The 22,516-nt window shown below is 38.6% G+C and overlaps 1 protein-coding gene across 1 annotated transcript in view; it reads right to left on the bottom strand.

Moving 5' to 3' along the window:
- The window catches only part of LOC141992915 (vitellogenin-1-like), a 43,662-nt gene extending 22,931 nt beyond the window's left edge, over positions 1 to 20,731 (bottom strand). The window contains exons 1-19 of the mRNA XM_074962255.1: positions 20,692 to 20,731; positions 20,334 to 20,354; positions 19,966 to 20,117; positions 18,014 to 18,265; positions 15,933 to 16,094; positions 14,819 to 14,970; positions 11,688 to 11,838; positions 11,426 to 11,583; positions 11,162 to 11,327; positions 9,967 to 10,092; positions 8,307 to 8,525; positions 6,113 to 6,330; positions 5,918 to 6,015; positions 2,765 to 2,889; positions 2,565 to 2,666; positions 2,364 to 2,483; positions 1,911 to 2,100; positions 1,733 to 1,826; positions 1,430 to 1,615 (exon numbers count right to left, since the gene is read on the bottom strand). Of these exons, the coding sequence (XP_074818356.1) occupies positions 1,430 to 1,615; positions 1,733 to 1,826; positions 1,911 to 2,100; positions 2,364 to 2,483; positions 2,565 to 2,666; positions 2,765 to 2,889; positions 5,918 to 6,015; positions 6,113 to 6,330; positions 8,307 to 8,525; positions 9,967 to 10,092; positions 11,162 to 11,327; positions 11,426 to 11,583; positions 11,688 to 11,838; positions 14,819 to 14,970; positions 15,933 to 16,094; positions 18,014 to 18,265; positions 19,966 to 20,117; positions 20,334 to 20,354; positions 20,692 to 20,731 (2,732 nt within the window). The remainder of the gene's footprint in view (positions 1 to 1,429; positions 1,616 to 1,732; positions 1,827 to 1,910; positions 2,101 to 2,363; positions 2,484 to 2,564; positions 2,667 to 2,764; positions 2,890 to 5,917; positions 6,016 to 6,112; positions 6,331 to 8,306; positions 8,526 to 9,966; positions 10,093 to 11,161; positions 11,328 to 11,425; positions 11,584 to 11,687; positions 11,839 to 14,818; positions 14,971 to 15,932; positions 16,095 to 18,013; positions 18,266 to 19,965; positions 20,118 to 20,333; positions 20,355 to 20,691) is intronic.
- Positions 20,732 to 22,516: the final 1,785 nt, after the last annotated feature.

The raw sequence follows: 22,516 nt of genomic DNA, 5'->3' as shown, positions 1-22,516 counted from the left end.
GTTTCCTTTTCTGACAGACAGGGAAAATAACTTTTACTTGTTTTGCAGGAGTGTTGTATGTTAGTTAAAGTTTGTATAACAATTTGAAGCTCCAGGTAAATGCTCAGCATTATTATTAATATTCATTATTATTATTTATTTCCTTAATATTCCCTTTAACCTGTCCTACACTGGGACCTACTGAGCGTGTTTGGCATAAATATCCCTTTCTAGCTGATCTCAGGAACGGACATGTGGTCCATGCAAGAGACTGAACAAATAACTTTGGGCCATGGCTCCTTTGAAGCTCTTGCACAGATAACTGATGATCTGTCAACTGTGGAAGAACTCACCTCTCTGTTTAGGCATCTGGAGTGCTTCCTGAGCATGTTCACTGGAACCCCCAAAGTCATGGTGGGGAACCTGGTTATGATCACTCTTGATGGAGTGAAAGATTCATGCTTGGAGGAGGGTGTAATACAGAATGCCTAAGAAGACAGTTTGTGATCATAACAGGGAGAGGGGACTTTTAAGGGCGAATAATGATCAGCCTCCATGACTGCTAAACTGAAGAGGCCTGCAGAGCTTCCAGGAGCCAGCAGCCATGAATGCTAACTTCAGGGGGGTCAAACACTGAATTCTTTTGTTGCTGCCATATTCCTAGAACAGAAACTTGTTAACATTTCTGGGCATTGTAGATTTCTGTTGGTGGTGGCACTTTTTCCTTTGTGATGAATTTTCAGCCTGGCTTTCTGTGTTTTTTGAATGTGAACATTTTCCTAAGCTTTGGTCTGCTGCTTTGATTCCTTGGACACACTCTTTTTTTATTCCCTGCCTCTCTTTGTATTTCTATCTGTTTTTGCTTCTTTGGCATCGGGCTACAATAGTTTTCCAGAGTGTTTTGCAGTTGCATGCAATGGTAGTAAATCAAGTAGACGATCAAATGCCCACCACAGGAAAACCAGATTAAAACACAAGAAATGCCAAATGCTGGACAATTTTAAAACACTGAATGTGTGTGTGTGTATGTGTGATTAGCAATGTGTTCCAATTATAATCAATGGGATTTATTCTGCTTAAACCTAACCTTATATTGTGTAGTTATTTGAGAGAAAAATGATGAAATGAATGTTATAAACAGCTTGGGCCTAAAGGTGGTTTAAAAGAGAAAAGCAAGTGAAGACCACTGGAGAGAAGTGGCATTTATTTAAGTATAAGTTTTGATTCAAGGCATTTATTCTATAATAAGTAATGCCAGACAGTGCCAGTCAGCCAAATTATTTGCGTGGGGTGATTCCTAAAAAGGAAATGCATTTTTTTTTCAAAAGATTCCTTTCTGCATTACTACATAGGAAGATAATATAATATCACCAAAAGCATCATAATATGACTGATATAACCTGATATGAGAAAGTTCAGAAATCCCAATCGTAAAACAGATGCAGCTTACCTTAGAGTAATGACATCAGTTTCCTGGCTGCATGGTGGGATTTCCAATTTGAAATTCTTATCCTTAATATTCACAGTAGCTGCAATGTTCATAGGGAGATTTACATTCACTTTAGCATGTGCCTCCAATCCAGCTTGGAACAGGTGCGTATTAGTTCCCATTACAAAGATCATGTCCTTGACCATGCTGAAAAATTAGAACAACATGGTGAAGTTGCATGCATACAGTAAAGAGCTGACAGATACTTACAACTGCCCTGTGCATTTGGAAATATGATCATTTTATTTTCTACTAAATTTTTACCTTAGGGTCAGCTTGGATCGCACTTTAATATTGGCATTAAGTAAGTCAGCCAGTTTGAAATCGGAACTTGGAGTTGGTGAAATCTGTGCTTGAACTATTGTAAAGAAAGAAAAGAACATGAATCTATGTAAAAAATACCTAGAAGTCCTGCATACCACTTGTTTTCAATTTGCCTTACCACTTCCTGCAACATTTGTGAAAGAAGCATGATACAAGCTTGTCTCCATTGGGAATCCAATACACGTAGGCACAATGCGACGGACTTCTGCAGACAACAAAGCTTTCGACCACTGGATCCCTACACCACTTTGAAGATGATTTATGAATTTTTTTATTGAGGGAATTTTTTCTTCTGGTCCATACAATGCCTGCAATTATAGATTTGCTCTGTTTAAATAAGTAGAACTTGAATAACATATTACATGTCACAAATTATGCTCCAGGAGAAAATCTGCCAGCAGTGATAATAATTACTGTTGATCAAAGTTTGAACTTATTGTACATGATCAAATCCTTACAGCAAAACATCTCATGAGTGTAAAGTTAAAAAAAAAAAAAAGGAAAGAGAAAAAAAAGAAACAGTATTTTAAGCTGTTTGATCATGGGTCTGATGGTACTATCAAAGAGCTACCTGCAATAGAGTTTGCATGGAATCCTTATCAAGTGCACCAAAGAAGATTTCTTGTCCAAACATCTTCATGTAGCCTGCCGCAAGAGGTTTATCACTGGTCTGTGCCTTCCAGTCAGAGAGCTGCGTGACAAGAAGTTTGTTAGAATGTTCCTGGCGTTGGTAGGATTAACCCCTTACTACATTTTTTTCCTGCGAACGCACCGTTTTCAGAACTTCCCTCACATCAAATGCACTGTCAGAATCACTGTCAGGTAAGTGTCTTTTCGCTATCATCTCCTGCAGTCTTTCAGCTCTCAGTCCCACCTGTGTAAAGAAGTAAATCATAAGTGAAAAAAGAAGTGTGGGAGGGATAACAAAACAGTGATATTAATCAGAGAAAAATTGTGGGAATGCCCATTTACCTCCAAAGGTTCAGCAATGTGTCCAACGAAATGGGCCCTGAATTTGGACAATGCTATTGATGGGAATATGCTGCCTACATTATTCAGTGTCAAAAATTGGGCTGCCATTCCAATCATAAGAGACTCTAAAGAGAAAGGAAAATATACAGTAAAACACAAGCTCAGTTAGTTTTTAAAACCACAGAGTGCAGACTCTATCAATTTACTAATTGCATAATATGAGCAATACAGCATGACATGAGAGAGACCAGAAATCCCAGTAATAAAACTGATGGCATAAAACTGTCATAAACAGAATATTCTGCATATTTGAACTATTAATGGACAAAATTACAACTCCCCTGCTCCTTGCATAGCAATTATTCTATTTTTTCAATTGCTTCTGCTATATCATTTACATCCGGTCAGATTCTGTAATATCAGCTTATGAGGTGCATTTACAAGACATCATTCAATGTAACTTGACAACGGGGATCAGGAATTGAAACAGATTTGCCATCCTTTGCTAACAGTTCAGGGAAAGTGATATAGATGTCCTATCAGGACAGATGGTGAGGTGTAGATGTGTCTCCCAAATTACTCTAAGGCAGTTAAATACATCTAGTAATAAATGTTGTAACTCCTTACATGAAGTGGCACTAATTGCTCAGTAATTGTTAACTGTCTAGTAAATACAGAGCAATGTAATTTATATGTATTTCCTGTTCTTTAGGTTTATCATGCACAATGGGGCAGATCCTAGGGCATGGTTCATCTGTACAGAACACGTCGGATGGTTCTGTGCTAAGGTGGTTTAAAGCTCATCTTTGCACTCCCTTGATCTTGGTGCAGCTCTGTCCAGTTTAGTCCCTGTGCTGTGTGAAAGCAGCCTCAAGGCTCTTCTAAAAAAACTGGGCTTCAACCACAAGACCAAAACCGTATGTGAGAACCAGGATATCACAGGAGCATCACTACTACACCTCCGTTCCTCCAGCTATGTCCACTCTTCCCTTGTTACACCAGCAGCGGCTAGTATGAGTGGCTGAAGAACTCCTATGTTAGATCTCTGCCACTGGAGGATCACCCTTACTTTGGAATTATACTCGACATGCTGGTTAAACTGGCTTTAGGACCAGACAACACCAACAATGTAGCACAAAGTTGAATAAACTTTACTGAGACCCTATGTTGCTGCAATCCCACTACATAACACAGGAATCTAATGGAGAAAGGACTGGAGGCAACAAACTAAGCCATCAGGAGCTATAATTTTCATACTGTTCTCAATACAGCCAAGAGATGTCATTTTAGTGTGTAATGATCCCACATTGGATCACCCACTAAGGAGTAAATCTGGGGCTTTCAATGCCAGAAACACAGGTCTCTACCAATTGAGATAGGTCCATTAGCTAGTACCATTAGTACTCTATTATCCTTTATATGAACCAGCCACTGATGTAGGACATGACATTTAGCCAGTGTGTTACAGGTGCATATTGTCTACATTCTAGGCCATGAAATCTTGTTGTTAATCCAAACATTGCACCTACTGACGCTTAATAAGAATTGCTGCTTGTAAATGATTAGATGATTACACAAAATGTATTAACTTGAAGAGAGCATGGACATTTTCCATCAGTGTGTGTCAGTAACTCATACAGCTTGAGTATCAAATATTTTTAGTTTTCTGAGAAAATATTTACCAGTATTTACCAATGGAAAATCGTGTCGGCACACTCATATGATGCACTGTAGCCATTATAGCTAGAGAGATGTGGATACATATAAATGCATCTGACTAGATGACATATCTCGAGGAAGACTGAGAGACTGATAGAAAAAAACAGTGCTGACAAAAAGCAATGCTCAAAAAAATGAAACCCTAAAATATTAATAAATGTGTTTTATTTAATTCTGTAATAATTTCTAGAGTGTCTCCCTGAATGCATTTTAAAAAGTACAAAAGTTCACATAGCACGTATTAGTGACTGTATTTCTTCAGCCACTCTCTGGCTGCATCTCCAAGGTAGCAAACATGTGTATCACATATTACTGTGGTCGCTGTGGTGTGTACTATACTTATTTTCATTGTAGAGCAGATTAAATGGTCATGTAAAATACATGAAATAAAGGCAGAGCAATAACAAACACTACCAAGGCTTTGCAATAAAATAATAACATAATAATAATAATAATAATTAATTAATAATACTCAATAACAACAAAATACATCTACAGTTATCACTCTAGGTTTAGAATGTTTCAAGGACTTGTTTTTCATTGATTTTTTTACAAAAGTAGCTTTAAATATCCTGATGAGTTACAAAAGTGATAAAAACATCCAAATACAGAGGGACTGTGTTTATAGATATAAGCCCCCTAGTCTGCCAGCTACATATGCCAAATTGTTGGGGCTGTCATGGTCATTTGTATGGGGGCACCACTTAAATAACTGCCATTATAAAATATAACTTGCATGAAAATAGCTAGAATTTGGTTGAGCAAGCATGTGTCTTCTTATCATGCTCTCTCTCTTCATACAGCTAACGGCCATACATTGCCTATGACCTGTGCATGAAACTCCCATGGACAGGAGTGGCATATCAATAGGATTCCATGCATGGATCTACTGTATTGTACAGGGGAATTAAGGGTATGATGGCGCAAGCAAAAGCTGTGGACGTAAATCTTAGTTGTTCATGGGAAAAAGAAATGTTTGTGTCTGAATATTTTCAAACTTAAATGCTTAAATATGGGCACCTATTTTCAGAAGTGTTGAACATTCACAGCTGCATTTGAATTCAGGGGGAGTTGTGGACGCTCAGCACTTTTAGAAATCAGACCACTTATATTTAGTTTTGGTGCCCAACCATGGTTTGAAAACTTGGCCTATGTCTGCATTGTTCCTAGCCCATCATGGAAGCTATATTGGGCTGGCTGTGTACAACGTAAAATGCACATGTATATAAATTTCTTTAAAAGGAAGATCCTTAGCTATGGCATCATATTCCTGATGATGGAAGAATTTGCAGGTACAATGTGCAACTGACAAGCAGTTCAGGAATCTATAGAACTGGGCCCATGGCTTGTATGCTTCCCCCGACCCTTAACTTATGTGTATTTTATTTCAAAGCCTACAGGTGACTAATATAGTTGGAGAAATCTGAGCCTTACCTCTAAACATACTAAAGCGGAAAACTTTGCTGAATCGATAGCCAGGTCTGTCAAGTTTGGGGCTGAGTATTCTGATAGCCATTCTGCAGGCAGAAGCCCTGAAAGATTCAGTGAATTGTACCATATTAACGTCTCTGTTGCAGTTAGCAGGAAAGCAAGTTTCTTTTTTAGAGTAATAATGTGTAGTGCCCTTACACGACTTGGAGATCCGGAGCTGTACTTGTGCCCAGAGCCCTCAGGGAAGTAAAGATGAAACTTGCCACTTGCATGCTAGGTTCTTTTAGCATAGCATTAGCTAAAGTCACCAAGACAGGAAGACCTGGTTTGGTTTGAAGCAGAACAAATGCAGCAATCATTCGGACTTGAGGATTAATTTTGTGGTTTAGGAACAACTCCAGGGTAATATCTTGTACCTGAAAATAGGAAATAGAATTTTAAGTTTCTGTATGTTTGAACATTTGCAATTAACTATTCATCTTTTCCCATCCTTTACCATAATTGCAGTACAAGTCTTGTGTTAGAAATAAAATCCATGCTTTATTTTTTCCATTTAATTCTTGCAAGTAATGTGGCAACAAAGTTCATAATTTTAAGTTCAGAAGGGACCATTATGACCATCTAGTTTGACCTTATCGGGCCAAAGGACCTCATCCAATGCATTTTGCATGAAACCCAGAACTTCTGTTTGAGCTATAGCAATTCCTTTAAAAAGCTAGTCAATCTTGGCTTAAAGACTTCAAGTGATGAAGAACCCACCACCTACCTTGTAAGTTGTTCCAATGGTTAGTTACCCTGAATGTGCCTTTATTTTTAGACTGAATTTGTCTAGCTTCAACTTCCAGCCATTGGATCTCATTATAGCTTTGTCTGCTAGACTGAGCAGCCCTCTACTATCAGAAATCTCTTCCCCACATAGATACTTGTAGATTCTCAGCTTGATCCAAAGTACTTTAATGCTCAAGCTCTAACTGACCTGAAGTTAACTCAATGATGTGGATTAGCAAATGTTAAAATAAAGGTGACTACAAGGATGCGAATATTTCCAAAATGTACACAACTATTTCAAATTAAGCAATGAAATGAAAGGGCACTTGGTAGGAATGATTAGTGCAAATTTGTGTGTGTAGTAAACCACAAACCTGGGATCACATTGTTTCTTATACAGTGGAACACCCAGTCATGGGCATTAAAATACTTCAGATTGGGGTTTTTCCAGAAAGTGCATAATAAATGTAATGAAATAACTGCCTCAGCCACATGAGGAGTGCGGGGCTCAGGGGGAATCACAGCCACAGTACCGCTTTGAAACACCAAAGCAGCTTTTTCTTTTCCGCTGAAGAAGAAACCATGGCTCAACCCCCATCTCCCTGCTTATATATCTCATGCAACCTAGCAGCTGTTTCCTTATTTTTTCTGCTAAAAACACACTCTGGAGCGGCTTACCCTGGAGCCAATATATGGGATCAAGACAACATATACAAAAATTGGGTATAACAGGAACCCTGATAAAGCCTCAGTGGGATGTTGCGAGCTGACATAAAGATTAATGAAAACCATATAATTTTTTTTTGTTTCGAAAAAGAAAAAAAAACAACAATATTCCACCCTGAGTGATTAAAAAGGAATCTTGAACGTAAGTAAAACTTGAAAACATAAGGTTTCTGGTTTAGAATAAGACTGTTTTCAGGTGAGAGGAGCCGTAAAGCCAGATCTGTGGAGTAAGAGACTATTTTGTGCTACCTGATCAGAATGTAACTCAAAGACAAAAGTCACATTTAATAAATGTTCTGTTTATGGCTTAACCACACACAATGTCTATACATTCATAATCAGAATTCAAATCTGCAATATCTATGAGATATCAATATCTATCTAAGATATGGCCCTGATTAATGATTAGATGTGACACTTAATCTATAAAAAGAAAAGGAGTACTTGTGGCACCTTAGAGACTAACAAATTTATTTGAGCATAAGCTTTCATGAGCTACAGCTCACTTCATCCGATGCAGTGAGCTGTAGCTCATGAAAGCTTATGCTCAAATAAACTCGTTAGTCTCTAAGGTGCCACAAGTACTCCTTTTCTTTTTGTGGATACAGACTAACACGGCTGCTACTCTGAAACCTGACTTAATCTATAGTCTTTGGAAAATAAGATTTTAAAATGCAAATGCTGACAACAACCCAACAACAGAATAATGAATGTATCCTTATACTAAGCTATTCTGTGCATTCTGAAATACTGAAGATGAATGTGTCATATGGAATTGGAACTAATGTAAAGAAAACCACCAGATGTATGTATGAAATGCCACCCCTGTCTTGCAACAAATAGAAACAACAAGTTGAGCTTATAGCACATGCTAAAGAGGGATTCTTTGTTTCCTTACCTTTCGTGGGTCTCTCTTGGCCAGGTTTGTCAGGGCCATCACTGCACTAATTTGAACCCTGACTGGGAGATCAGAAGCACCAGGTGCATATCCTGGCATAAACTTCATGATGCGCTTTAGAATGGCTGGATGTCCTACATTCCCAAAGGCCTTCAGGGCCAGGATCATTTCTTCCTCCTTGGCCCTGCCAGATGCTTCAGCTGCAAAATCATATAGTGGCTGAAAAACAAAAAGAGGGTTTAAGTTCCAGTTCGGTTCTGTAGACATACCCTGAGGGGGTGGCTGAGAAGTTTTAGTGTGTTCAGATAATTTAATGAAAGTATTTTAAGTTGCATTTAGTGCTCATAGAAATTGCTGGAAGTTTATCCCTGAAGACTGAAGTTGTGAATTTGTTCTTGGAACAAGTACAGCATAGACAGCAACAATGCACAGTTCCTCACCAATATACCTTAAACATGATGGGTTAGATGTATAAAGGCAAAAATGGCAGTTAGGACCCAATTCCATTGACTTTCAATGGGAGTTAGGAACCTGGCATTGGTGCATTTGAAAATCTTTCCTTACCTGGTTAAGAACCCCCCTAGATGCAAGAAGACAAGCTAGTCTTTGGGCCCATTCTGTCATTAGACTTTTTTATGAGATGGTTAATAAATGTTCCAATATCTGCCAACTGGAGTGGCAGTTTTTGTAACATGGACTTATAGGGAGACCACCAGGCCATTTCATTCTGCTGCTTGTAAAGCAAGAAAATCCTAACAGTTTTTAGGGCACTGGGCAGGATTTGTACTTGTGGTCTAAACAGCTGTCATTTCTGAGTGTGTGGCTAGAACTAACTCATGCATGGTAGATAACTCTTCTGACTGTACAAACAAGGGCTGAATGAAAAGAGCCAAAGTATCATAGAATATTTTCAATACATCAGATAGGCCTAAAGAGCAACTTTTGTTTTTTAAGACATCATATTTTTAATCTATTAATCTAGCTCAAAACTTGCACAGGATAATTCTAATAGGCAAATCCAAATTTAAAACATTTCCTGTCTGACCCCTTGCTTTGCTTTAAACACTTCCCATTTCCCAGTAACATTTGTCTTAATTAGCTGGGAGGCAGTGTAGCCTAGTGTAGAAAGAGTGCTACACTGCGGTGCAGGACACCTGGGTTCTATTCCTGGCTCTGCCCTTGGCCTGCTGGGTGACCTTGTGCAAGTCAGTTTAGCCCTCTATGCTTCTGTTTGCCCATCTGCAAAATGGGGAAAATGGTACTTAACACCTTTGCAAAGCACTTTAAGATATACTGAGGGAAAACACTGTATAAGAGCTAGATATTATTATTGCCAGTGGGCAGCGTAGTCTGTTGGTTTAAGTAGATGACTGGGTGCCAAGATTTCTGGGTTCTGTTCCTAGCTCTACAACTGACTCACTGCATGACTTTAGGCAACGAATTAACCTTTGTGTTCCTTAATTTGCACATCTCTTACATGGTTATATTTATCAGTACCATGGAAGTGTGTCATGAGACTTCACTATAAAGCATTTTGAGAGCCTCAGATAAAAGGTGCCATGAAAGCGTCCAGAATGATATGCTTTGTCCTTCCAACCTTAATTGTCTCATTTACAATTTTTCCTTTAAAAAATAAATAAAAGAAATTCAGGCTGTGTACCTGGAGAGCTGACTCAGGGCAGGAGTCTGAAACGGAGCAGTACTTGTGAACCAATGAGCCATAGGCTAGATAGGCAATTCTGTGAAGGAAAGTATCTGAGCGTGGATGTGTCTTTTTCAGGATGAGCTAGAGAGAAAATATTTGGACATTACCATCACTAGCAAGAAATAATTTAATTTTTATTTTGCATTTATGTACATTTTATATAAATCCGCATGCAGGAAAAGGCAATGCATAGCAATTGACATTCCCTGAAAGGTTGGCTTCTTAGCTGATCAGTGGCTGTTACTGTATTTCACATAGTGACCATGTGGTATCTCTGAGAAATTCCAGATTTTGATCTGGGTATTATGTTCTTGTTGTAATCCAATGGGTGAAAAATCACCCTAGTAGGGAATTTTACTGAGAACTGAGGAGCACATAGTATTCATAAAACTATGAGTGTTCTTTGTGGTTTTATAATTGCCTGAACTGTAGGGACAAAAAGCTAAGATGGATACTAAATATATCCCAATAATTCAGACTGATGGGTATATTTACCATGAAACCATATGCTAACATCAGACTTGAATCCATCACTTTCTGCCCCATAGGTGAACATGCTAATAACTGGTCTGTGCTGACATTCATAGAGGGCCAAGTTTTGCTCTTAGAGGCATGGCTCTCATTGAAATTACGAGGAAATGACTATATGCTTCTAAGGGCAGAATATGTACAAAATTTTATAACGAGCCTGATTCTACTCTCTCTTACACAAGTTCGTTCCAGACTGGCATAATTCCCTTGACTTCAGCAGAATTACTCTGATTTATACCAGTCTTGATAGGATAATCAGACCCAATATATTCTGATAAAGCAAAACATGTATTTCTTACTGTCTAGCTGGTTGTGAGGCCCCTGAGTTACCAATCTTGATCTAACTATAAAGTTAATTTGGACAAAAGAATTCCAGAAATCAGTTTGCAACATTAAAACGACATCACTTAAGAAAATTCAACTGTTTCATTCTGGCTTCATCTATGTCCCTTTGATTGCTTCCGCCCTGCCAACACTGTCAGGAAATAAACTCTTTTCAACCTCACTAGGGGATATAAAAGCTTTGTATTTTCACAGCCTTTGCAATCTTGCCAAAGGAGTAAATACAGTGGATGCTAGAATTGATGAAGAAAGAATAGAGAGTGTAAAAACATCCTACCACAGCTTCCTCTATCACATCACGGGTTGGTGTACTTAAATGGAGGCCCACAAGCACTGCCTGAGCTCCTTCCAAGTCACTGAGTTCTTTCCTTTCAATTTTATGCCTTAAGAATCTGATTGCACTCTGAGTGGAAATGGCAGGAATTATATCCAAAATCAAGCGCCTGCAATAGGAAAGACAATGATCATTTTCCAGATCTGCATCCGAACACATTAATTTCAGATCTTTAATCATAGTTTTAAGAATTAAAGTTACTATTACCTATATACAGGCCGGCTAGAAAACTGTTTCCAAACTGACTCATAGATATCATCATTTGCTGCCCGGAAAAGCTGTACCAGCTGCAGGAATTTTGGTGGAGCATCACTAGAAACCCGCTCATGTGTGTGCTCTACCAGATACCGCAGGTTTTCCACTATCTGCAAGAAAATTAAAATATACAGTAAGATCAAATATGTTCCCTTTCCCACATGCATCAGCACCAATTTACAGCAAAATATTTACTTCCAGCAGTTAATTTTACCTGACTTTCCAAGTTTTTGATTTTGAATAACTGGAAGGGAAGCTGAAGCAATTCACTGCCAAAATGGTAGCGAAGTGATCCACGTTTCTGGAATTCTGTTGATGGGACTTCTGGGGAGTGTTTTTCCACATCACTCAGTACCAGCTTCTGCCTGCAATGGAGAAACCCAGTGAAATAACATCATGAGACCCAGCGTGCAAAATGAAGATTTTGCTCTTAATATTATTATGTATTTTTACAAAAGTGTTTTGTTATCAAGATGCAAAGTTATTCACAAACATATGCACTGAAATCCAGAGAGAGGGCCTTATCCTGAGAGAACCTGCAACTCCCAATACTCAGAACCTCTCAGGGTAAGATCACAGGACATGTGTGTGTTATATGTACATTTGCATACTGAAGTTCAGACAAAAATAACTGACTTGATCCTTCATCAGAAATCATCACTGAATTTTAAGCCTGTCTAGAGGTTTCCTGAGAGTTCTTACACACCTCTGCACTTTCTAGTTTCAAATGGAAGTGAAAAAAGTGAAATACGGCAAGAAATATTACAGTCTCTTCTTAAATTATTACTGACCCAACTGTAAGCAGAATGTCCTGGGGTTTTCATAAGATGAAATGTTCTCATGAGATTTCCAACCTGATTTCTCAAGCAAAGAGATTCAGATACTATGGAAAAACATCCAAACGTCTGGTAGCTTTTCAAACTGAGCCGAACCATCTCCCTTCATCATCAAGCAGTTTTAATGAAAGGCTGTGTTTGTAAACATTTCTTATCCTTGCCATATTTGTGGCTAAAGGGATGTGTCCTATCCTGCCAATTACATTTAAATAGTCCATTTAGGACAATATAATACTTTTAGGTATTTGTAGTGAACATCTGAGAACATTCCAGCAGATATATGATTGTACTGAATAGTCTCTAAAACCTCCATAGAAAATTGGCATGTTCACTTTGGAATCTCTACAGAGATCCTTGGAAACATTCCACACACTGTTTCTATTGGACTTTCATAAGATCTTTGCAAAATTATTATAAAAAATACTCTATAGACAATCCAGTAGGGAGCTCAATACAAGGCTATACAATTAATAGAGATTTTTCCTCTCCAGAAAAGTTATACAATATAACTGGAAGGGCATTGGGGTCAGGAAGTATAATGCCAGGTACACTCAGACAGGTTTCTCTCCCGCTTCCAGGACATGCCAAATCTATAATATACCTTCAGTTCTGAAGTATTGGGAAGAAGCATATGTGTTTGGTCTACACTTAAAACTTATATCAGCATAACTATGTCAGCTGGGAGTGTGAAGGGGGAAAATAAATCTAGTGACACAGCAATGCCAAATCCACCAATGTAGATGCATCTTGCCAGCAGACACACTCCTCATTGGCATTAGCTAATGCTGTTCAGGGAGATGGTATTAGTATACTGGGAGAACCCCTCAACATACGCTGAATCTACATTGGAGACTGGCATAGGCTGGCATATGCTTTGTAATGTAGCCATGGCCTAAGAGTGGGGTTAAAAGGTAAAATAATAGTAAAACTCCCCCGACTTCAATGGTTGCAGTGTTAGGCCAGCGGTGAACAGTTTTGAAAATCTGACCCCACATGTGCTACATTTTACTTCTGACTTATATGAAAAATGTATTTAAATAGCTTTAGTTATCTGACAAATGCTTTCTAGAGACCCAGACTGCAGGCCCTCCTCTTACTACCCCTTATGTGGTTGGCCAATTCTGCTGGACAGTTCATGGAGAATAGGAGCAGGGAGCAGAGCAAACCCACTGCTGAGTCTCTTTTCCACTCTCTGGGGGCATCAAGCAGCCCTTGAGGAACAGGAAGGAAGCAGTCTTTGCTCTCCTGAAGACAGAGGGCCAGGTCCTAAGTGGGTGGAAATCAGAACAGGTCCATTGGCTCCAAGAGAGCTCTGCTAATTTACAACAACTTAGGATCTGGCACCTGGTCTGCAATTATGCCTGACCCTTTCCTGGGTTGCATCAAACACCTTCCATCATCACCACCCAAATGTGTATCCACATCTGATCCTTAGAGTGTAAAAGTTCTTTAAAATACTTATCCTACCCCCCACTTGTTCACTGTTTAACCAAGTTATCATGCCCACTTACACTCCTCTTTGATAATTAATTGGTCTCCAGCCCTTTATTCATTTTTGTTGCAGTTCTCTGAATTCCTGATTTGTCCTTATCTTTCTGGTATTGCAGTGCCTAGACCCATAGGCTATAGTGGAGGAGCCAGTTCCTCACAGAATTTTATGGAGCAATGCCAGTTGACATAAGCTAGGATCTGGCTTGAGGTGAAATATATCTAAGTGATAAAAAGAACTCTCTCTCTTCCCTACTTTGTGACATGATGCCTCTGTATAAAAAGCCCATAACTAGAGCTGGTCATAAAATAATTTGTTTCTGTGGAAAATTTTGTAGAAAATGAAAAAAAATTCATAAAGAAAACATGAATCTTTTTGGATTTCAGCTGAAAACTGGAAGGTTTAAATTTTCAGCCAAATATTTTCAGGTTTTGGCCACAAAGTTTTTGACATAAATTCAAAATTTTCCACAGACAGCAAACATTTTTAGTGTAACATTTCTTTGGTTAAAACCCCAGTTACCCATCAAAAGCAGTTGTGATGGAAAATTATCAACCAGCCATACCCATAACTGCATTGGCAACATGGCAAATTTCAAACTGCTGTGAATATCCACAAGGGTCTCTTTCAGTGACGTGGTTTTCTAGGGATCTTCCTTTTAGTGAGTAACTGTGTGTCAGAGTATTTTACTACAAATACATTAGTTTGCATTTTTCAGATCAAATTGCATTTATCTTGGTTTTTAAGGCATAAATCAAATATCCCAGAGAAATAAACTCATCAAATACTGCCAACTTTAGCTAGCAAAATTTGGATAGTGATGCACATGTTTCAGATTTATGACCAACAGTGAATGCTGTTTTTTTTTATTATCTGGTTGAGGCTTTATATAATGTAATATTGCCAGTCAACATGTGGTAGGTGCAGAGGTCTCATTTCAGTTAGGGAATTTGACTAGATGCTGAATTAGTGAATTAAAGGGATATGTAATTTTGGATCAGCTATGCAGATGCACAGTACCTTGCTTCTACGACAGCATCCCCTCCAGTGACCTCATTGAATGGTGTGAACTGATGGACTTCTTGGACATCAGCTTGTACAATTAAAGCCTCCTCATGGGAAGATTTGATTTTGTAATTGTAAGTAGTGGTTGCCCGGGAATACTTGTTTTTCTACAGAATGAAAAAGTGACAAATAGAAAGTTATTTAACCGTGAATAGAATTCATAGATAGTAGGCTCAGAAAATATCACTTATACCATCCAGTGTGACCCATTTGTTTGCAGGGCTACTCTCTATACCAGGGGTGGCCAATATATTCATTGTATGCACTTCTCTTCAGAAGTTAATATGCAGCTCCTTGTAGAGGCACTGACTCTGGGGCTGGAGTTACCGGCGCCAACTTTCCAATGTGCTGGGGGGTGCTCACTACTCAACACCGGCTCTGCCACAGGCCCTGTTCACCTCCATCCCTTCTCATCCCCTCCCCTGAGCCTGCCGTGCCCTCACTCCTCCCCTTCCCCCACTGCCCCCGAGCCTCCTGCACGCCACGAAACAGCTGATCGGGAGGTGCTGATTGGAGGGGCTGACGGTGGGTGGGAGGCTCTGGGAGTGAGGTCGGGGAGCTGCTAGGGGGCTGCTGATTTATTACTGTGGCTCTTTGGCAATGTACATTGGTAAATTCTGGCTCCTTCTCAGGCTCAGCTTGGCCACCCTGCTCTATACTATTCCCATTAATGTCCTATGTGAACTCTGCTAGCATATTTACATAATGGAGTTCAATCCCATTGCTCATGCTGCTAAGAATTTTAAGCATAAACTTTTCTTTCCTTAAATTTAAGCAACTGATCATTCTTTTGAGAGGGCAGAATTTTGTTCTGAACAGAGACAGCACGAGAGATATGTACCCCTATTCTGATGGCATAATGTGATACAGAGGCTTTGCATTGGCCAATACACATGAATACCATGCAGAAAGCAAATATAGATAATTAGATATAACAAGCCTGATTTGCCTTCTGCTTAAAGTGGTCTAAATCAGGAGCCAATGTAGTTAAATGGGTGCAAAATGAATGCATGTGAGAGAAGAATCAGAAGAATCAGAATGTGTTTAAATATAAATCCATCTTATTTACTTCTCTGCAGGCTGGGCACTGGCAAGTGTATGCAGCACCAGTGAACATCTGAGCTCTCTCATCACAGCTGTTTAGGTCCTTGGATTTTGTCACATAGATTTGACTTGCTCGCCTGTTTTCTTGAATCACATAGGTTGTATTGCAAACACCATCGATCCCAGCCTGCCAAAAATTAGAACCAATCAGCTCTCAGAGAATGCTGCTCTTGATGCAGAATTGCTGGATGCCTAACATGGAGATCTACTATGCTCTGACCATATTTAAAAACCATGCATATACTGTCAAAGGGCCAAAGCAGGGGTCCCATTGAAAGCACGGACAAAATTCCCACTGACTTCAGTGGGACAAAATTTCAGCTCAGTGGGAGGTTTGTATCAATTGCCAATTAGGGACTATGGAATAGGAGATATAATTTGGAAAAATTAATAAATATGTGTTGAAATAATGTGATCAGTCAGAATTAAACTTCAAAAGCAAGAGATTTTTGAGTTGCGGCCGATACTTTGCCCTTAAAAATCCCATTATACCTAATCTCCAGCTCATACATTCCTCTATTAGAGGCTTCAGAATAGCAGATAATCTGACACACAATGTGAGCAGCAATAATTACACATTAGTTAAGAACAGTGGAGCTTTAACTGTGGATTTTCTTGCATTTGAAGGTTTAACTCAGATGTTTAATACTACTTTAAGATTGTATATGTATAAGGTGCATTGGTTCTCTTCAGTCAGCGAACAGGACTTCTACTAATGTTAAAGGGAGATAAGTGAATGTATTTTGGGGAGGAATGGTTCATTTCCTAACTTTTCATTGTTAATGGTAGTGTACAATTGCTCCAGGGACTTAGAGGTACGGGACCTGATCTTGTAGACCTCAGTTAAAACTCCCATTAATTAAGTGATCTCCTGTAAGCCATTTATCACCTGATTCTGCATTCCTTAAATACCCCACACTCTTATTGACCTCACAGGAGTTTAGGAGGCACAGGAAATACAGAGTAACGCTCTGCAGCTCAGGTTTACCTTCTGTGTTTTGGGATCTATCATGATGACTATCTTCCTTTGTAAAGTGCTTTGAGATCCTCAGGGAAAGATCCCAAGGTTTATTAATCAGTAAATGACTGAGTAAAATAACGAAAACTCAGAGAAGATTTCAGTAGCTAACCCCATATGGGCAGGTTGGCAACGGACTACCATATGTAACGAATTCATTTAGAAATAATGAAGATGCGCAACTAGGCATTGCAAAATACGGCATATACTACAGCTGCAAGGTCTCAATATGGTGCTGCCGGTGGAACAAATATTGTGAAAAATATGAGATCCTGAAGCTCATTTCCAAACCTTTTTCTGATCATATCAAGTAAACAAAAGTGGTTTTGATCTACATTTGCAATACAAATATTTTGAAAGCACAATAATATCAATGAAATGAAACCCAACCTCATCAATGTAAATATATCTATGCAAAACTAAATAAATTTCAATCTGTGTGGTGAATTTCAATATGGGGAGACTTAAAAAGATATTAAAACCCATAAAACAGTGGAAATTCCAACAGAACATTAAGTACAGCTGTAAATGCTATTATAATAACACAACAGCATATGTACTATATTCCTTCTCAAATAGGACCTAAAGGAGATTAAAGTATACATGATTTCTTAGAGACATCAAATTGCTATTATTTCTAGATGAAATGTTAATGATATGCTGAGGGTTTAAGCTTATTTTAATGCATTATTAACATTTTTTTTAGGCTAACATTATAGCTTTCAGAGTGGTTTCCTTTTCCCTTTTACCACCCAACAAGCCATGTTTTCTTAGTTTCTAATGTTGTTAATGCACTCCTGAAATCATTTAATCAATTAGATTAAAAATCTATACATTTCTCTGGACCATTAAGGTACAGATCTACCAGTGGTGGTACAGAATAAATGAACAACTTTCCTCTAAGTCAAGATGTTGCTTACTAGTAAATATACACTTAACACTGAATTCAGATAAATGTGTTAGAAGAACCAGAAGTGTATGCTTATTCAAATTACACCCAAACATAATTACCAAAGCAAAGTGCTCACCTCCTGCAAGTTATATGTATTCTGTGACTTCTTCAGGGTGAATTCTAGCACATTCAGAAATCCTCGATAGAAATTAAGCCCATCATCTGAGAGAGAATCTGGAGCCATAAGATTTCCAACACGGCCATTACTGTATTCAAATTTGATGGGGTTTCTGAGTTGTGCTGAAAAAGCCTGGGTCAGTTTAGATGACCGTGCGAACGGATCTCGAGGCCAGATACCATTGTATTCTGCTGCTTCGAGTGAATAAACCTGGGAGAGAAGGGGAAATAGATTTCCTATTAACGTTTTTCCATTAACTTTTCTTCTTAGGATTTTAGGAAGCAATACCTCAAGATGAAGCCATGACAGGGACTTGCGGATGTGAAAAGTGGCTGAGTGGGATGTTTCCGCACATACCCATTCTTTGTCTCAATTCACAGATCATCTGTCTGGCCCAAAGGTTGGCCTGTGTACAGAACTGAGCCAGAGAAGAGCCACGCTAAGCTGAACTCGACCATCAGAACTGCGGAAGACCTGCAGTAAATTGTGGGGAAAGTCAACGCTGTATGAAGGAGCATTAACTTTGGTGGCACTTGCTATGATCCCCCTAACTGAAGTCACAAAGCACAGCCAAGGGTAGAGCTAATAGTGACGTGGCTGCTGAGCTATTCTTAGAGTCACAATTAGTGTGGGGGTTAGAAAGCAGAGTGGAGGAATTGTCCCTCCCTGTACATTTTACTGGAGAACCTTGGGGTTGGAAGCTCAGAGAGCTGTAGATCTCTCTTCTCCACTTCATATTGTAGCCCTGCTGCAATGCAAAACTCTCCCCCTCCCCTGCCTCCTGCGCATCACACTACCCCATCAGTGTGCTTCTGCCATATAAGTTCAGTCTCCAGGGCCCATTCAGTACTTGGGCTCTCAGTGGAGACTGCCAACATGGGTGAGAGTTATGCTGGTGGTTTTATGATGAAGATACTTGTCTACTGGGAAGGGGTCTGACACCATTAATTTTGACTTGAGGTGGATATGAACCAGTGGCCTACAAGTGAAAGGTTAATCTTCTGCACCGTTCACTTCTCCAAAACCACATGCTTTAAATTTAACAGCATAAAAATAAACTTCCCCTATAGCTGAAAGGGCATACCATGTTACATAACCAAAGAGAGAAATTTCCTGTTGTCTTTCATTATATCCTATAAGAATACACAACAGCAGGCAGCTACTTCAGTTAGAAAGTTCCTGCACTTTTCAGGCACTTATTAGGACACAGCCACTAGTCTTTCCTATCTAGAATTTAAATTTGCCAAGTGAAATCTGTTAAAAAGATGATTTTTCTTCCACACACATACAAGACTAAATGGAACCAGTCCAGAGCAAGGGGTATGTTTCAATACATTCATTGGAAGCACACATAGGCTTACATTAAAGATCAAAATCATTTTCATATAATCAGAAATCTTTAGTAATTACTCAAAAATGTTAATGTCAGCATACAATAAAGGAATACAATCTCAGTGTAGCACAACATGGCACTTCCCCACTGAAGCTAAAGAAACAGCCAGAAAAAAATACTTATGCCAGATATCGAATGACATCCAGCTGCTATAATATGTTTATTTCTGTTTGTTTGCTAGTTGCAAAATCAGTTGATTAAATAATCGTAGGTTGTAGAGTTTGGGAACAATTGAATTGATCCAGTAATAAATTATTATGCATTTGAAATTACATTCTGTTGTCTCCCTGACCACAAAGCAGAAGAAATCCTTCAAGCCCAAGGTTGGCTTGAGCTGAGAATTACCTGGCAAAGTGCAAATAGAATATAGGGAACTGCATAAAAAAATAACAGTGTCAGTTACATTCTGACTGAGTAAGCAAAACATCTGATGAAACTTAATTATTTCCCCAAAGCTTGGGAAAAAAAGTCATGTAGGAAGATAATTTCAGCTTTCACATTGGATACATTTTCTTACCCTAATAAGACAAAGTTTTGGCCCAATACCACTGATTTCCACTTTACATTTTACTTTTATTCCAGCTCTTGCAAGTCCTCTGTCTGGAAGTCCACTGAGAAATACACTTTCATAATCATATGTGTAAGCCTTGTTTTCTTTGAAACCAGGTTCTGTAAAGAAAAAATGCTCAGTAAACATTATAGAGAACCTATAGGATATATTTTATTATACTAAGCTCCAAATAGGAAAGATCAATTTGTTCATTTTAATATTATTTCTGAAGCACATTAGCAGTTGTAAAACTAAATTAAATATTCATACACCTTTCAGATTATATTTCAATTGCACTCATTAGAATGATATAATCTGATAGGAAAAATACTTACCATAATTAAGATGCTGACTTCCTGAAAGAGAAAAAAATATAGAAATTATGACAAAGAGTCATTTTACAATTTTTTTTTAAAAAATTACTGTCCAAATATTTTTCTCAACCTGTGAAATACATACTGCATAATACTTTCTAGTTAATTATGTTAATTTTTCAATACAGATTTTTATTCTAAGGTCAGAATATATCCAAATTTTTCTCCCCTAGACAATGGAGAATTTGCAATCGGATTTTCTTTTCCATTTATGCAACTTTGAAGTTTATATTTATAAATGAACACAATTAGTCTCTTAAGCCTTATTCAAAAAAGTCTCTGCTAGAAACCTATCCAGATAGATAAGGTGCTTACTTACCCACAAGGGTTAAAGTCAGAGCTAGAATTAAGTCCCTCATTATGAAGGATAAGCTAAAGGTGAATGTGCCGGGTTCTCTTTTATAAAGGCATAGTGTATCACGTGTTCATCGAAGTGAGGTTCCAAAATAAATAAGCATATTTCAGAATCAGTATTGATCAATCAAAAACCAAACATTTCTTGGGGTAGGAATGCTGTTAATGCAAATCTATTGGATAATTTAGACCAAGTGTATCTTTTCTATGAAATATGGAATCTATTTCTGATATTTCTTGTTTTCACCCTTTTTCCCATTTCCACACACACATTTCTACAATAATTCAACAACTGGCAATAAATATTTGGGCTTACTTTAAGAACAGTGGAGCCAGATTCACAGCTGATGTAACTCAGCCTAGCTCCATTGAATTCAGTGAAGTCTTGATGATTTACACCTCCTGCGTATCTAGACCACAAGCTCTTTGAGACATGCATCAGTTCTTCAAAGTGACATAGTCTTAAAGGAGGATTAGTGCATGATTTAATCTTCTAGTGACTTAGATTTGTGCATGCTGCTTTCGGTCACAATCCTGCAGAGAAAACCATGCAAATGCAGGGCCCCACTGAAGTCAGTGAGGCTCAGTGACTGCGCATGGCTCCCCCTGCAGTTCTCTTTGCAGGAGTGGGGTCTTATTACAGACTTGTGTGAAGCTATCTGGGGAGAGCAATCCCCTCAGTACTCCCTCAGATTCTGTTGCTGGTGACGTGCGTATCAATCTCGAATAAATGGGCTGGCCATTTAGGTCAATGGCATTACTCTAGATTTACACCATAAAAATGAGAGGAAAATTCACCATTTTAATGGGAGCACAGAATCACAGGGTTTGGAGAAACCTCGAGAGGTCGTCAAGTCCATACCCCTCTGCTGAGGCAGGACTGTGTATACCTACACAAGTGAACCTATTTTGCTGTGTGATATCTTAAGAGGAGACTGTAAGAAAAGGCAGTGGGTAAAATTTTCAAAAACATCTGTGTGTGTTAGGTGCGTTACATCCCATTGACTTTGAAAGGAATGGCCACTAAACCACTTAGGTGATTTTGAAAATGTTACCCACTACCTTCCACTTGTCTTATATAACTTTTTGATGACCAACTTGTTGTAATAATGGCAATTATTTTAATCTTCCTTTGGAAAAAGTTCACAATGTGTTGCAAATCCTATTCCTCCCAAAACTAAGAGAACCTCATTTATGCACATTTTGAATGAGCTTATGTCCATTTTGAATGTAACCTTGCCTTAAGGGCAAATGTTTTATGTAAATTACATATCAAGTAAAAGACATAATTTTCAAGTGGCTGGGTGCTAAGGTTGTTCTGTGCAGAGGGGAGGAGAACTCAAATGTACATCTAATATTTTTCTTTGAGGCTGTGAAAGTTTAAAAAGTGCTTGCAAGCTAGGGGCACATGCAGGCAGCTAAAATACATCCTTAAAAGAAGAAAAAGATTTCCTTAGGATGCTACTTCATTAAGAAGAAGAAGAAGTAGGAAAAAATGGTGCTGGATTTTTAAGACTGATTCTGGGCCTAAAAATCTATTCTGTGGAGGCCCCATTGACTAGTTCCCTCTTGACCATAATGATACTGTAAATTTACTTGAGTACTGCTACCCGAATGAGGGAGTAACACAGTAGAGCTGTGCCAGTTCATCTGAGGAGAAGTCTTTCAGTGGAGTGCATGGAGCAGTCAACTATGTAGAATAACTTGATGCAAATGTGCAATGCACGATCATCAGTGGACCATCATTGTGCTTAGCAGTGGCAACACCAGTTACTCTGTAGATGGCACTA

The sequence above is a fragment of the Natator depressus genome, chromosome 8, assembly GCF_965152275.1.
Source record: "Natator depressus isolate rNatDep1 chromosome 8, rNatDep2.hap1, whole genome shotgun sequence".
NCBI classification, from domain to species: domain Eukaryota; kingdom Metazoa; phylum Chordata; order Testudines; family Cheloniidae; genus Natator; species Natator depressus.
The sequence above is the reverse complement of the archived record's forward strand: the minus strand, read 5'-3'. Positions and strand labels throughout refer to the sequence as shown.